Source organism: Fusarium graminearum, chromosome 3, assembly GCF_000240135.3.
Source record: "Fusarium graminearum PH-1 chromosome 3, whole genome shotgun sequence".
NCBI lineage: Eukaryota > Fungi > Ascomycota > Sordariomycetes > Hypocreales > Nectriaceae > Fusarium > Fusarium graminearum.
The window spans coordinates 7,372,330-7,388,227 of NC_026476.1; the positions used below are offsets into that span (position 1 = coordinate 7,372,330).

Below are 15,898 nucleotides of genomic sequence, written 5' to 3' on the forward strand. Positions count from 1 at the left end.
TGACCGGGTAGCCAGGTAACAAGGTGGCAGGCATGCTTTTGATACTCCGCTGACTGCTGAGCCGCTTGACAACATTGGTAAGATAAGCTGGCAGCCTGATTCTTGAAAATTGTGTCAAGTTTACACAGAAGTTTCTCGCTCCTCTTCTCCTCACCAAGCGCACGGTATTCTTGCATGAACTTATTTCATTGTGTAAAGACACAGTTCTTGTGGCCACGCCGTCGCTAGTAAATGCATGTTTTGTACTTCTCCCACTCGACTCATAACTCGCCTAGTCAAAGTAAAGGATCGTTTAAACCATGCATCTCATCAATGTGAGCACGTTGAAAATGAAGGAGTTCTTCGGAGATCGCATTCCCCCATACGCAATTCTCTCCCACAGATGGGGCGACGACAAAGAAGAGGTCTCATTCTCCGACATGACAAATGGCTCAACGAAAAAGGTCGGAATGGCAAAAGTCCTAGGCTGCTGCAAACAGGCCAAGAAAGACAAAATCAAGTATATCTGGATCGACACATGCTGCATCAACAAGGACAGCTCAAAGGAGCTCGATGAGGCTATTAATTCCATGTTCCAGTGGTATCGCAAAGCTTCGGTCTGCTACACCTACATGAGCGATGTACCCAAAGGCGACAATATCTGGGACCCGGCGTCCAAATTTTACACAAGTTCCTGGTTTCAACGCGGCTGGACATTGCAGGAACTATTGGCGCCCGTCGAGTCACGCTTCTACGACCAAGAATGGAATTTCATCGGCACCAAAGCTGATCTATCGAGTGAGATTGGGAATATCACAGATATCCCTCGAAAGTTTTTGCTTGGCTGGGCCGACTTCCGTCAGGCAAGCGTGGCACAACGGATGTCATGGGCGGCAAAACGGGAAACGAAAAGAGAAGAAGATATGGCCTACTGTCTTTTAGGAATATTCAACATCTCAATGCCGATGATTTACGGCGAAGGTGCAAAGGCATTTGAGCGTCTGCAATTGAAGATACTGGAGCAAACAACAGACGACTCTATTCTTGCTTGGGGAACCTTTGATGCTGATCTTAGTGGACAAACCACTAAATTATCTCAGGCAATCTCAGCTGGAGCTTTTGCTTCCTCTCCTAAGGACTTCGCTCGTTGTGGACGTATAGTGTCGAATATCCAGGACTTCAAACCCAGCAGCACCTTCACTGTATCGGGTGGTTATGTCAACACGTCCTTGACAATACATTGCAACGAACACAATATGCGCTACGGTGCGCTTAACTGCTCCTTAGAAGGCAACGACACCCAAGTAATCGCCATCCCTTTGTTTACAAAGTCTTCCGCAACCGGATACATCAGACCACAACATTGTGGATCGATACTGGTTACAAAACCACCAGTCGGGCATCCGACCCCGAACATCCGAATCAGAGTTGATCGGCAATCTCGCCCTGCACAAACGACAGGGAAAAGTGTCTGGCTACATGTTCAAGGTTACAAGAAGATTGGCCTAAAGTTAGCAGAGACTTATCCGCCACTTGAGTGGGAGAGAAGTCGTGCTTTGCTTTACAGAGGGGATAGCAAATCTGGTGCCAAAACTCATCTGCTTCGATTCACGTCCGGTGATGCGAAAAGCCAAGACTTGATAGTGGTGATCGAACTGAACCCTTCTGACGGAGCATCAACTACGCACAGCTTTGTGATACAAGCATTCAAAGACCTGGAGTTGAAGGATATAGATAACAGCCTGGAATTCATTGATCCAAAGAATCGCAAGTTGAGAGTGGCCGATAACGGAGTTATTGAGGTCAAAGTCACCAGTAGTCGGGAAGCTGTCCCGCAAGGGGAGGTTTGTTTGGTCAGCTTAGGTCGCACAAACAAGACCCCAATTGATGGCAACAAAGCTTCGGCGCTTCTGACAGCAAAGCTCAAATACGATTTCATGGATGCTTTAAAGAAAGAATATCTTGCGGGTACAGCAGAAGGTCCGGCCCTTAAGAGTATATCAGCATTGAAAGATCGTCGTGAATCTGTCAAGGCTACATTGCGAGAGATCGAAGAAGAAGAGAAGAAACTGGCTGAAAGGAAGAAGTTAGTACAAAAGGATATCGACAGCCTCACGGACCGCATTGTTGCCGAGGAAGCTCAGATACAGGGGCGCCTGAGTTCTTATGAGAAGTACCAAAGTAAGAGGTTGAAGGTTCAGAGCATTTTGGACGGTAAGACCACTTATACACACGGTCATTCAAAGTGTCAACTACGATGTTCGTTGGGCAAAGGAGAAGTCGTACATGGCCCAGGAAATTGGTTTGAACAGACCATCCAGAGGTTATTGGAAAGGGTAGAACAAAAGTCCTATTCGTGGCCAGTGGAAGCTGGGCAACATACAAAGGACATATCACCTCTTTTATGGGCCGTTGCGAACTCGAAGCCTGAGTTTGCAGATCTACTTCTTGACAAAGGATCAGATACTGAGGCGAAATACAATTATGGCACCACGGCACTCTCAGCAGCTGCATGCCATGGCAAAACACGGATAGCCAAGATCCTTCTCAACCATGGCGCACAGCTGGAAGCATTCAATGAGAGCAAACTCACACCATTAATCTACGCATCTTACGGTGGACATAAAGAAACAGTGGCTCTCTTACTTGAAAAGGGAGCTAATGTCGAGGCGCGATCCGGTACAGGAGGCACAGCTCTGACACTTGCTGCACTACAGGGGCATGAAGAGGTGGTAGGCTTGCTCCTGGAAAAGGCTGCCAACATGGAATCCAAGGACGAGGATGGTGATACTCCACTTTCGAAAGCAGCAATAGGCGGGCACACAAAGACGGCGGCGCGATTGCTCCAAAAGGGAGCTAGGATCGAAACACAAAACATCAGTCAACATACACCTTTAGCCGCAGCCGTGCTAGGAGAGCATGAGGAAACTACTAGTTTACTTCTGGCGAGTGGTGCTTATATTGAAGCGAGAGACACGAGACAATGTACACCACTGATGTTGGCAGCTGCGAAGGGACACGGAAGTATTGTGAGATTGCTCTTGGAGAGAGGTGCTGATGTTGAGGCGAGCGATTGGCAGATGATGACGCCGATACAACATGCTGCTTTATCTGGGCAGAGATACATTGTTGATATGTTGTCGAACGCTGGCGCAAGAAGCTAGTTCTTTGAGAAGAATGGATATCCGTTTCCAAAAGAGGCTGGGTAGGACAAGAATACAGGAATAGTCCAACATTTATTCACGCTATTAAATAAAACTGTTGAAAGAAAGAGCTAATATTTCAGACATATGACTCAGTTATGCTAGGATTACTCTACAAGACCGCCCGAGAATCAGTTCAAGACAGTCTTGTTATGGTGGATGAAACATGAAGTAGTAAAAATAGCAGTATCAAGTGCCTCCCCCCCTTCTAGAAAAGAAAAAAAAAAAAAAAAAAAAAAAAAGAGAACCCTGCGTATCGCAGGTGGCTGGAACTCTCCCGCCGGGAATTGAACCCGGGTCTCAAGCGTGACAAGCTTGCATACTGACCACTATACTACGGAAGATGATGGTTGTTGACAACCATTGTAGCGGAGTTCGATGTCAGCCAGACAACAAGTAGCAATTATAGACCTTTCAAACAAGTACCACATCATTATCGTAAGTCAGCTACCACCACAGCAACTACGTGTTGATCTTCTTCAACATTTAGAGCATTAGAGCCTGACGCGTCTAGCCTTAAATGATTTACTTTTTACTGTTCTCTTCAAGTAGGCTTAGCGCCTGAAAGTGAGATGCCGCTTTGCTCTCACCCAATAGTCTATTTTTACTTACCATTCTTGGGCCTTATTCCAATTTTATCAATGAGTCTTGTTACACAGCATCAGAGCTGAAAGTTATCCTTCAGTATCATTGGGCCAGCCCGCCCCCAATATTACGAACGCTTTTCAACCCTTCAAGTGGCGGTCTCGAAAAAGCAAAGCAGGACTTGAGTTACAAATCAGGCTGTAGAAATTAGGAGATAATAAAGATAAAGTCGGTGACTTGACTGCGTAGGCTACGATCCTGAACTTCCTTTTCTATTCATTGACAAGTTGAATCAAAAGACTGCCTACGTCCTTAACACTCCATCAGGCTGCAGAGTCGTACCTACGATATATCGATTTAACAGACTTACTTTATGAACGATGGATTGTGACTCTTCAAGATTATCGAGGCTTGTGTCACTCGAAGAAGTTGAATTCGACGCTGACATTGCTGGATTGGGAGTAAGTAAGTTACTATGTGTCTGAGATCCGATATTGATGCCTTTTAGGTCCTGATAGCTTTCGTTGCAACATCTGCAACCGTAATCATCGTCCTGGCCTTTGCGTTTTTCACTCTGTCCGTACCCTCACGACTTCTCAACACGGGAGATGCTGTCATGGTTACCGGAATAAGACGCATATACCATGGACTACGATCTTTATTCCCGAAGCTCAAAATTGTCAAAGTAGTTGACACCCGAAACGAGCGAGTCACTGCCTACAAGGCCTTCCTACTTTCAACAAGCGATCAACTTCTTGTTTCTCAAGTCGCTATACTCATCGCTGCGTTCATCATATATGGCGAGATAACCATCTACTCAGTCAATGTTGTTGTAGGATTGGGAACTCTCGCATCAACTGTCCACCTTGGTTGTTTTCCATTCTATCTGGATCGCCTGGTGGAAAACAGTGTCGCAAAGTTTGTCCGAGTACTTGCTATGGTTTCAGGTTCTGGTATGCTCGTTTTTATGCTCATTGTCCAGTTGTCTTACAGTTGGGATATGAAAACGCACGTCTACTTTGCTTGTGCTGTAGAGGACTTTAACATGGACGGAGGCACTATTTCTACTAGCTTCACCAGTCTATTCGTTCCTCTTACCGTTCTCTATGGTACGTACGAGACGGTTCAGCTTCTATATACAAAGGGACCACGAGACATTGAACCAGCTGGTTGGCACTCCCAGGGCCACAAAATTACTTCACCAACAGCGGGGCTCGGTAATGAGAGTAATATCACGGCTGGTTCTGACATTGAAATGCAATCCATACGGGTTGTTCCGAGACGGTTACAACAGTTCCTTGGCGGAGATTCCACACTGAATCTCAGTACAATCGAGAAAGAAGCACTGGTCTTATACATTGAGTTCAACTTGGTAAATGACACAGCTCACTCAGGCCATCTTAAAGAGACATACCACCAACTACAATTGGAACTATCCAACCAACGTCCCAAGACAACGACCCTCAAGGAGATATGGCGCAAAGTTCGTGAAGGGGAACGAAATACCCTTCTGGATCATTGGCTTCAACTAAGAGCTTTGGATCTTCTTCGGTCCGAATCCACAAGCCGATCTCAGCTATGGCTTCCAATTATTTGGATAGTTGAGCGATGGACATTTCACCAGTGTCGTGGCTCCTTCGTATGGAGACTGTTCTGGCTTTGGTCTGGTAATGTCTATGGAGTTGCGTCCATCTTTACCTTTCGTGTCACTACAATAGGCATGTCTGGTGACCCAGATGATTGGGGTTTTGGACAGATTGTCCCACTGGCTCTTCTTGCACTGCCTCTGTTTGCGGCTATGGAAAGCCATGCAGGTAAGTACTCTGATGACCATGACAAGAATTCCTGTTTTTCTAACCTTATCCGAGATTACAAAAGACAAGTCAAGTCGATAGAGGAAAATCTGACCAAACGCACGGCTGCGAATCTTACAGTGGCCACGGATCAGCAACCGAGACAAGACGCAGTATCTCCAGACGATCTTGAAGCCATTCAATTCGTCAGCCAGATTTTTCAACAGAGGGCCAAAGATTTAGGACTTCCGTATCTTTACGGCTGGGTGAGAGGTGTCTCACTTGACAGGTCATCCAGTCTGCAGATGGGTGCTGGATTCCAGGCAATAATTATGTTCGCCATCACCATAATCTTAGGCTTTTTCATGGCCTGGGGTACAGCTATTATGAACATCGCCATGATTACTCTACTAGCGATCATACTATTCCGCAGAATTGTCGACCTTGTTTTGTTAGCTAAAGCTACCACTGGCATGCCCGAAATCCTGAAGATACTATACGGAGACAATTTGGACGATCTTTTGCAGGAAGGGGATCAAGCTGAGCGTATGGCGGGGGCTCAAGCGGTTGGGGAAACTAATGAAGAGGTAGAGGAAGAGTAGATAATCATATAACGTCGATAATGTCTGGGTTAAGCACTACGGGTTTATCTCGTTGGCGTCACAACAGGGAACCATTTCGAGGGTATTGAACATGAAGGTATTGGAATTTGAAAAAGGATTCATATCACCTTTATTTGTATATATGAGTGGTTTACTGAAAATGGACAGATAACTATGAAATAGACTATGGGAAAGCTCGATCGCCAGGTTTAATGATAGACGAGAACATATACATTATCAGCCAGCGAACAAACAACGTCTATAGACCTTTTAGAAGCTGACTCGCTCAGCACTATCATAAGCTGGCCACCCCAGTAACTACGTCAATCCCTCCATCCCCTATATTTCAAGTATGAAACCTCTACCTGGGACTTGCTAGCGGCGCAGCTTTCCAACTTCCAGAACAGCGTCCACCAAAACCTGTGGCTTCTCCAAAGGAATGGCCTCGCCACAACCAGGCACGACATGGTGCATTCTCGGCCCCGTGAAGAATTTGGTTGTGGAAGATCCGTTCGTGGCTGGGAACACTACAGCTTGGTCTGGATCAAGAGTTACAGATGGAACCGTGATGGGAGGTTGCTGGTCAAGTGAATAGGCGAGATCGGAATATTGTGGATCGCCAGGCGCATAGAGTAGCCGATTACGGTAGAAGTTGGTGGCAATATCAACATAATCGGCGTTCTGAAGTGCCAGAGTTGCAACGTCCAGCTCGGGTTCGGTAAAATTCCACTGTGGGCTGTTCTTGCTCCAAAGGGCGCGGGCCCATCCTTTGACATCGCTGGCCAGAGAGCTGTAGCCCTGTGGTGTGAGGAAGACATAGAAGTACCATCTCGTGGCGAGAGAGTCCGGCGGGGTTACGGCCCACGCGTTCTGGCGATTTTGGATGAGGTATGAATTGGCTGCGACCATACCAGAACATCGGTCAGGCCAAAGAGCGGCTGCAGTGTTGACAGCAACTGTTCCCCAGTCATAACCTACGAAAGTGGCCTTGTCGATGTCTAATCCATCCATCAAATCGATGATGTCTTTCCCCAATGCAGCCTGTTCGGCGCTTCGCAGTGTCGTCGGAGAAAGAAAAGTAGTGGTTCCGAAACCACGTAGCGATGGCACAAGTACCCGATAGCCCTCCTCCACGAGGCCAGGAACAACTTTGACGTACGAATCAATGGAGTAGGGGAAGCCATGGATGAGGATTGCGACAGGAGCAGTCTTGTTGTTTGGGGCAGAGTCAAAATACTCAATGGAAAGTACAGATGTGTTGACATGATTGACAGGGGAAAGTTTAGGGAGTTTTGAAGAGTCAAACGAGGCAGAAAAGCCTAGACAAACGGATGCGAGACTTAAAAGAGCCACCATGCTCGCGGCACTCAGCGGGTTCGTGGGCATCAACATTATGTCAAGAGGATGAAAAGCTGTCTCAGGAATATTGCTTGAGCTATCCTTAGTCGAAGCTATATATTCAGTTGTCCCACGACTAGTCTGTCTATCAAAAACAATGAAACCACTTGCGACGTTCACAAAATCTTTGCTTATATATCGCAAGATACGATTTGGGGGACACAATTGGCCAACATCTTATTAATCAACGCGCGAGGACGAAAACTGATCTGTGTGTAAGCACTAGTGCTTCTTGTTTGGTTTGATCTAACAAGGACGAAGTTGGGGCGGTCGCTATATGCATTTACGAGCTAGAGATAATGATTGGCTCGCCAAGCCGAGGCTTTGACAGTTAATCAATATACATCCACAAGGGTGAAGCATTTCATTTCGTGCGACCAGAACGTCAGTACCCTGAACTAGTAAAAGATTATCACTCCTATGAAATTTCTGTCCATGTCAATCTCGCGAAGCTGATTAATTCCGTGTGGAGACGACTGGAGCCTTGATTGAAGTGGTGTTACTTCTTCATATAACAAGAAGAGTACCCCGGTATTTGAACTTAATCTCAAGCAGTAACCTTCTTCCTTGGCAAATACTTCCTCATTCTTCCCTTAATTCAACCTTCTCTTTCACGATGAGACGGCTTAGTGTTCTTATTCTAGCTACAATTGCTCTTTCACCTCCATCCACAGCCAAGCGGGTATTCTACAATGAAGGCAATCTTGGAGGCTGGGACTATATTCTCAAGGAAAACAAAGGAACTGTGCAGGTTGATCAAAATATCTCAAACAACGGCAACACCTCGATCAAAATGACCCAGACTTATATCCCCGGTTACCAAGGCCGTTACCACTCCGAGGTCCACCACAATAACCGGGGGTACAAACGCAACGACGAATTCTTCTACGGCTTTTCATTTCGACTGATGGAAGAATGGGACTTTCAAAACCAGTCTTATAATCTAGCACAATTCATCGCCAATCGCGTAGGGGCTGGTTGCGGCAACGATGACTGGAAACCATCGTCGCTATTCTGGCTTGAAAAAGATCAGCTAGCATCGAGACTCGTATCTGGTCCCTTCTGGCAACCCAAATGTACTCGGCAAATTGACGAATTTCGGGGACTTGCCAAGATCACCGCTGGTGAATGGCACCGCGTGGCGATCCACGCCTCATGGAGGAACGACACGTCCGGGTTCTATAGAATGTGGGTAGATGGTACACAGGTCCTGCATCAGCAAAATCGAAAGACGACCTTGGACGATGACAGTACATATCAGCTCCATGTCGGCCTGTATGCAAATGGATGGCATGATGACGGGGGCATATTGGGAAACCAAGCTTATCGTGAAGTTTGGTATGACGATATTGTCATTGGAACGGAATTCAGGGATATTTATGTTGACAAGACTGGGGTCATTCACGAACTCGAAGGGAAGCAGTAAGCGTAGTTATAGAGTCTATGATCAAAAGACCTCAATTTACTACATGGCTTCAACAAAGTTGGTAATCAATAGCCTCTAAATCCAAGAGCTAGTTTTCTCCAGTGTCCCTGAACCTCGTTTATGTCTAGTCCCATAGAACCAACCAGCCTGAATAGTATTACTCAGTCGACAGGCTCAACGAGTGGTTTATCATTCTCAACAATGTACGTAGCAAGTTCACTGCTCAAGCTGCCACCTCTGTTCCGTGCAGAGTGCGGTACTCCCGCCGGAATGAAGATTACTTCTCCTTCATATATCGTAACTGGCGCCTGGCCATCCACCTCATACTCCAGAGCACCCCGCAAAACATAGATGACTTCTTCGCCATAATGTTTGTGTTTAGGGGCGAACGCACCGGGGTCGAAATCCACGCGGACTTGGAATGCTTCGAGTCCCGGCACGCTGATGTTGTGTCGTTGAAGATCAGTTCTTCTGACCTGAGGCGAGAGACTTTGCGCGGATGACGACGAAATGGTGATGCCACCAAGTATGAACGTGACTAGAAGGTTCTTGAACATGGTAGATGATGTTGAGGGGTTATATCGTTTCTGAGAAATGTGAGAGTGGTGAATAGTGAAGTAAAACTCAAAGTCTACTATGAAGGTTATTGCTTGTCTATTTGTGTGATTCCAAGTACCGACTCGGTGCTGACCTGCTAGTTTGTGATTTAAAAGCAATTCTGAGCCGAGTAGTCTGACATCAGACAACGGATTCTGTACGATCATCGGACCTCATCAGCTACTTGCGTACTCCAGTTGATCAGCAGCAAGGAATGCCATCCTTTGTAAACTCTAATACGAGCTGATGACTCTGGTTGGATCAATGGCCGTGCAGCATCTGCGCTGGCTAGAGGAAGCGGAGTGGAATATCCAGTCTGACACAACTTGTGCTGCAGCTTAGCTCAATGGGCACAAGTATGTAGGAGAACAAAGGGGGAAGAAACTCGGTTTTGCTGACATTCCGAATGTCACCTAAAGAGTCGTGGGGTTACGACTTCAGCTTTGTCTCTTCAAGTAGCTGCGACAAAATTGTAGATAATATCAAACCATGTAGACGATTTATCATTTGAGTATAGGTAAGAAATGTCTAAATCACAAACTATATAGCTAACTAATAGTTTTTCTATAGAATGAATACAAAAGCGCTATTCGCGCGTACATGAATAGCTCTGGGCATCAGAAGGATTTCCCTTTCCGTTAAACCTGGCAAGAAAAGGATATTGGCACACTTTGCGGGTAAACTGTAGCTGAGCGGTAGGAGGCGTCTTAGCATGAAGCTGCTCTGGGGCCTTTTTCCTTTCAACCCAGTTGACCAAAGCTCCAAATGGGTCACTCAGCGCAGCTCCATGAGTGTTGGCGAAACCACAGTGGTCTACACCTGGGACAAGGAAAAGCCGTAAAAAGTCATCGACTTTGCAAGACTCACCAGGCCCAGCGAACAGGGACTTGACCTCATTGACGTATCGAATGCTACCTTGTGGATATATCAACTGATCTTCCAAACCGTGCCACATCAGCAGCTTTCCTCCTGCCTTTTCAAAAGGCCGCAAATCAGGATCGGAAGAGTCCATGATGTGAGAGAACTCATCGCGAGATTCGATGAACAAGGACTCGAACTTGTTAGAATCGAGCGCTGAGGTATCAAAGGATGGATCAGCTTTCACAAAATACCGAGCCCAGCCGTCGGCGACGAAGAAAGGCGCACCAGTCGAGGTACCATTGGCTTCGTTTGTGTTTGCCAGGGCGTCGAGGGATGCTCCTTGGAGCATTCCGTACCAAAGTTTCTTGCCGTCCGAAGAGACTGGGCCTGACCATATCTGGCTCACAACGTTGGCAGCCTCTTGTGAGATAGTGATGGAGCTCCCACCACATTGTACATTTTGGCCCACGAGTGTTGAAGGATTAAAATGGCAACTGAAAGGGTTTGTTATGACGCCATCTTTTACGCCATCCTTCTTATCACAAGCTTTGATAGAAGCATTCCTGAACGCTTGTCGCTCACAAGCTGACAAGTAGTGGCCACTTTCCTTCATAACAACTTGTGGCCAGAGCTCAGCAATAACATATTGGGTCCAGTATATCGCAGGAGCACCAGATAGAATGCCGTCAAAGTCATTCGGATATCGTTGTGCTGCAGCTATACCCTGCCTCCCACCAGTAGAGCAACCGTTGAAATAGGCGTGCTTTGCCGGCTTATGGTAGAAAGATTGAGCCACTGCTTTACCGACGACAGCCATGTCATGAACTGAACGACTAGCAAAATTTGCCAGTAAGCCAGCGTTGACAGTCCCGTCTGGCGTCAAAGCCCAGGGCGATGGGTCCAAGGGAGTTCCAGTGAGTCCCGCGTCAGTTGATGAGACAGCATACCCCTGGGAAGCTGGGAACGCAAGATCTGGGGTTCCTAGGCCAGCTGCCCAGGCACCACCTCCAACAGCGAGAAATCGTGAGTTCCATCCTTCTAGCGGTAGCCAAGTCTGGACATGAACAACATCGTTCTCCCTTTCATGAGATAACGTGACGTTGACCTCGCAGATGTTAAGACTGTGAACGTCTTGGAGGAGATTTGGAGGAGCAGAAGTGACGGATCTATCACGATAGACTCGGCTGCTGATGGATTTGACAATGGCGCCTGGGACGTGTGGCGCTGGAATATCCAGACACTTTAGTTTGGAACTGGGAGCAGCGTGCACGGAGACAGCCTGAAGAGCGGAAAAGGTGAAAGCAGATAAAAGAAAATTGATAATCATGATGGTAGTGCCGAGTAAACGTAATTATCGATAGATGGATCCGATGGCGAAAATATTGAGGGTATACAGGGCTTTTGTAGATTGAGGCCTTGTTAACAGGACGTTGGTTTTATCCGGTATGGACTTGACAGTGTGTGTTGTCTCAGCCATAGCCACCATAGGCACAAGGATATCAATTGTTTTAGTCAGAATACAAGACAACCTACAGAGCACTCAAATTCATAACTCAGCCTCTGGGCTATTAGGAATCTTTTTTCTCAGCCCCAAAGCTGTCAATGTCCTCACGCCAATCAAAGCTGTTTGCTCGTATGATGCAAAGTGCCACACATGTCAGAATTTAGTCCCTCGCCATATCGCTGATCCTCATTCGAGGTACTTTGATTGTAAGCTCCAACTGGCATGTCTCTTTTAACTATCAAATATATTTTCCGCCAAGTGGCTATGATCTTTTCTACAGTTGGCAATGATACATGCCTTTTGCCACCATGTCCTTTCATAGGTAACAATGCGAGCAACGGGTAATCCATCGTCACCCAGTGACCGACGCAGATACAATCCTTGGGGAGGGTCACTTTCGTTTTCCCTTTCCGCGTCACTGATCCAAACCCACCTACCGCCCTCTTCCTTTTCTGTTTCCTCCATTACCACGACTCCCAGCTCACCCTGAGCGAGAAACTGCGGATCCCAGGCGCCTTCTTGCCATTTGATCCTCTGCGCAATATGTAGCGCATCCATCCGAACATCATGGATCCTGCAAAGGCGAGCGACTGCTAGAAGAGGCAGAATTATTCCCTCACCCAAGATGATATGACGAGGCAGCCCACGATGGACTTGTTTCTTCAGCCACTCAACACAATTGTCCAATATACCTATAAACCTGGACCCAAAACTGTCATAGGATAAATCGCTCAAGTCAAGGCAACAGACAAGTTGAATTTGTATCAAGTCACAATGTATCTTTAGGAGATACAGATTATGCGCATGCTCACTGGCTGGGTCGTCCTCCAGATAGGCCTCGATAGTTTGTGCCCACAACTCAGCTTGGCTACGTAGAATCTGGCCTTGATGCTCGAAAGACGCTGTGAGATCTGGGGTTTTTGACATGGCAACGCCATGAGCTTGACCTATGTAGGCCAAGGCGCCGCTGTTGAAAAATCTCCATCTTGCAAGTATCGTTGTGGGCAAATCCACGGCAAAGGTTGGGGGCTCTATATCCGAGGCAGTCTTCATAGACATGAACGTAGGCCACGGTGATGTAAATTTTCGGGAATATTGGCTCATTATAGAGAAACACGTAAAGGTGTGCTGAATTGAGACAAGCTCCTCAACAGAGCCAACATTAAGCTCAGCCTGCATAGGGTTGTCATGATGATCATGCAGAAGATTTGTAATTGTCCTCAACATGGCATCCACTGACTTGTAGTTTCCTTGCAATATCTCATACAGGGCCATGAGAATAGTAGTGATGAGAATTGTCCGTACAGGAATACGTGCTGGGTCGACCCGGAGACGATCCCGCAGACTAGAAACGCCCTTCATGTAATGCTTAAGTGAAGCAGCATGGTTTCCATTCTTGATTGTCGTGACACCCCAAGGTCTAAGCGACGAGGGTCTTGCATGGACGATGTGCTGCTTAGTTTCACGGGCGTCATCCGCGATGGCCAAAGTCAAAGCACCAAGGGCCAAAGCTAACTGACGAATTGAGCCATCTTGGTGCGTGCCAACGAGAATTGACCCCTGGCAAAAATCCATGTAAAAGCTTCCGGAAAGTTCTGGAGCAATCTGGAAACGAAATGCATCCAGATATGGAACGCTCTGGCTGGTGAGACCTGGGATGACTGGTGGGGCGAGAGATGGGTGGTTTCTGTGCGGTGTTTGGACAGGTGCCCATAGTACAGTAGATAGGGCTGTTTCGTAACCGTCGCAGACAAAGTCGCCATTGGTACAACGAGCGCAGGTTGGTTTACCCTCGTCACACTTGACACGCCGTTTCTTGCAGGTTCGGCAACCACTGCGAACCTTGGGCTTGCTAGTGCGGCAGTATTGTCGGGTGTATGGCAAGTTGCTTACTCTTGGCACTAATTGCACAGGAGCTGACGAGGGGCCAATATGAGGAGGAAGACTTGCCAGAGCCGCACTAGCATCAGAGGCCATGGCAGGTATACTAAAGAGAATACAAAGCGAAAGAGTCGACGTACCGCGCCCTACGAAGATTCTAACAACCTTGTTGGAATCTTGTGGTAGATATGGCAGTCTCGTGGGAAGCATATCGCTCTGGTGGGCAAGTTGAATTCTGGACTAGCCACCAAGACATGCGGCAAGTTCCGTTAAGTTTCTGGCCCCCTTGTATGGTCCAGGACATGCAGAAGTATTCGACCAATTGACATCCTCTGCTCGTAACCCCACATTGATTATAAAGCATGTCTCAACTTAACCAGTACCTAGGTATTTGGTGGTTGGTACAGCGTCAAGTAGGTATCTTTAAATCACAACCATTACCCTGACAGTATCCAATAACAGGCTCCATGGTCACAAGTAGAGCGAGCCATTAGCTGCTACGAACTGGCAGCTTCTCAAAGCTATCTCGACCTAACCACAAGAGCTCAGGACGACCGTTGTGTCCACAAATATCTAGAAGCGATTTATGCATTGTGATTTGATCCAAATCAAGGTCTGCCATGACCATCCCTTCTTCAGTCGCTGGCAGATCTTCTGTGAGTTGACGCCCGTCGGGCGCAAATATCTTTGCATTACCACCTCCCGGCACATTGAACACTGGAGCTTGCTTTGTCCCCATCTGTTCGATAGATGGCTCAGTAATCACGGTCGTAGAATGCAAGGTGTAACACTGAGCTTGAATGGAATACACTCGAGAGATTGATGCCACAGCTGCGATAGATCAGACGAGTCTTGTACACATGTCGTGTTGAGTCATACCTTCATCTGACATGGAATATGGCTCTGGACCGCCCAAGTGAGTAGGCACGCAAGGCCATGCTGCACAATGAATGTCTTCACCTTGTGAAAACGTGTTGAAATTCAACAATGGGTTAAAATGCTCCTGGTGTATGTCAGCCACAGTAGAGAGCTATTGCTCAACATACGTACGCCGCAAGATAGCTGTCCAACTCTGCCCACTGTAGTCGAGGCGACATTATCAAGAGATTTTCCACCACCATCGCCAAACAGGGTTCTTTCGATATGAAACGGCTTCAGTTTTCTTCTCGTCATCAGAATCTCGCCGTTGCTATCAATAGTGCATTGAGCGATGTAGACGGAGCCGCCGCACGATTCCGAGAATCCAACACAAACCACAATATTGTTCTCTGCCGCGCAGGATTGGATCGCTTGTATTTCTTCTGAGTCGACTCTCATAGAATTCTTGATGTATTTGACAGACATTTCCAAGTCCATAGGGCGGGCCCTGATGTTACCGGTTAATTTGAAGTACGTACATTATACGCCAGATGATTACTTGCCAAATCCAGGTGGGATATCCTGGGAGCCAAAGCTCAGGAAACGCAACGATCTGTGCTCCATTAGAAGCAGCCTCCTTGATCAACTTGCAAGTCTTCTCGACTGTCTTTGCAAGGTCAAACCAGACTGGCTCGGCCTGGACAACGGCCGCTTTCATGATTCGTAAGAGTCTAGCTGAAGCTGTTGCCGTAGTTCTTTGAGTGGGCAATGTAAAATCTTCAAACAATTGAAACGCCGAAAGGAAACTTGATATATAACATTTTGTCTTGTTCTTAGTGTATAGATAGGATACGAGCGGGTATAGTCGATTGGTAGAATGTCGAAATGTCTGTGGCAGCTGGGTTCTTACATAAGACTAGAGAGACATTTTTCATCTCGGCAACAAATAGATTAAAGGTCTAGGGTAGTTTCGAATTGACGTCCGAAGCACTCCGAACACGAGAGATACACTACGCCGATTGTGAATTAAGCCCCTGCGACTTCGATAGACGAACCTCAAAACTTAAACTCAAAATACAGCTTATCTGTAACGACGTCTAATGTCAAAAGTCCACAAATTTGCCTCGGTATGGTTTGGCCAAAGGTCCATTTCAGTTATCCACCATGGCGTGACGATACAGATGACTTTCCGATTACCCACTGCTAAACAG

General features: G+C 46.9%; 8 protein-coding genes and 1 non-coding gene across 9 annotated transcripts; 3 read left to right on the top strand and 6 right to left on the bottom strand.

Moving 5' to 3' along the window:
* Positions 1-299: 299 nt before the first annotated feature.
* On the top strand, positions 300-3,143 carry FGSG_11363 (uncharacterized protein; the record flags this gene model as incomplete). The annotated part of the gene is made up of 1 exon (XM_011327573.1): positions 300-3,143. The coding sequence occupies one exon, from the start codon at positions 300-302 to the stop codon at positions 3,141-3,143; it is 2,844 nt and encodes a 947-aa protein (XP_011325875.1).
* A 311-nt stretch (positions 3,144-3,454) lies between these two features.
* FGSG_20798 lies at positions 3,455-3,526 on the bottom strand. The gene has a single exon. It is a non-coding gene; the product is annotated as a tRNA-Asp (tRNA).
* Positions 3,527-4,147: 621 nt separating this feature from the next.
* On the top strand, positions 4,148-6,162 carry FGSG_11362 (uncharacterized protein; the record flags this gene model as incomplete). The annotated part of the gene is made up of 3 exons (XM_011327574.1): positions 4,148-4,232; positions 4,286-5,581; positions 5,702-6,162. The coding sequence occupies 3 exons, from the start codon at positions 4,148-4,150 to the stop codon at positions 6,160-6,162; spliced, it is 1,842 nt and encodes a 613-aa protein (XP_011325876.1).
* A 375-nt stretch (positions 6,163-6,537) lies between these two features.
* FGSG_11361 (uncharacterized protein) lies at positions 6,538-7,554 on the bottom strand (the record flags this gene model as incomplete). Its single annotated transcript, XM_011327575.1, has 1 exon — positions 6,538-7,554. One exon carries the CDS (start codon positions 7,552-7,554, stop codon positions 6,538-6,540), a length of 1,017 nt encoding a protein of 338 aa, XP_011325877.1.
* Positions 7,555-8,176: 622 nt separating this feature from the next.
* On the top strand, positions 8,177-8,986 carry FGSG_11360 (uncharacterized protein; the record flags this gene model as incomplete). Its single annotated transcript, XM_011327576.1, has 1 exon — positions 8,177-8,986. The coding sequence occupies one exon, from the start codon at positions 8,177-8,179 to the stop codon at positions 8,984-8,986; it is 810 nt and encodes a 269-aa protein (XP_011325878.1).
* A 161-nt stretch (positions 8,987-9,147) lies between these two features.
* FGSG_13981 (uncharacterized protein) lies at positions 9,148-9,543 on the bottom strand (the record flags this gene model as incomplete). Its single annotated transcript, XM_011327577.1, has 1 exon — positions 9,148-9,543. One exon carries the CDS (start codon positions 9,541-9,543, stop codon positions 9,148-9,150), a length of 396 nt encoding a protein of 131 aa, XP_011325879.1.
* A 626-nt stretch (positions 9,544-10,169) lies between these two features.
* On the bottom strand, positions 10,170-11,261 carry FGSG_13982 (uncharacterized protein; the record flags this gene model as incomplete). The annotated part of the gene is made up of 2 exons (XM_011327578.1): positions 10,170-10,402; positions 10,451-11,261. 2 exons carry the CDS (start codon positions 11,259-11,261, stop codon positions 10,170-10,172), a joined length of 1,044 nt encoding a protein of 347 aa, XP_011325880.1.
* Positions 11,262-12,179: 918 nt separating this feature from the next.
* Positions 12,180-13,925, bottom strand: FGSG_11358 (uncharacterized protein; the record flags this gene model as incomplete). Its single annotated transcript, XM_011327579.1, has 2 exons — positions 12,180-12,640; positions 12,761-13,925. The coding sequence occupies 2 exons, from the start codon at positions 13,923-13,925 to the stop codon at positions 12,180-12,182; spliced, it is 1,626 nt and encodes a 541-aa protein (XP_011325881.1).
* Positions 13,926-14,319: 394 nt separating this feature from the next.
* On the bottom strand, positions 14,320-15,405 carry FGSG_11357 (uncharacterized protein; the record flags this gene model as incomplete). Its single annotated transcript, XM_011327580.1, has 4 exons — positions 14,320-14,660; positions 14,709-14,789; positions 14,876-15,195; positions 15,227-15,405. The coding sequence occupies 4 exons, from the start codon at positions 15,403-15,405 to the stop codon at positions 14,320-14,322; spliced, it is 921 nt and encodes a 306-aa protein (XP_011325882.1).
* Positions 15,406-15,898: the final 493 nt, after the last annotated feature.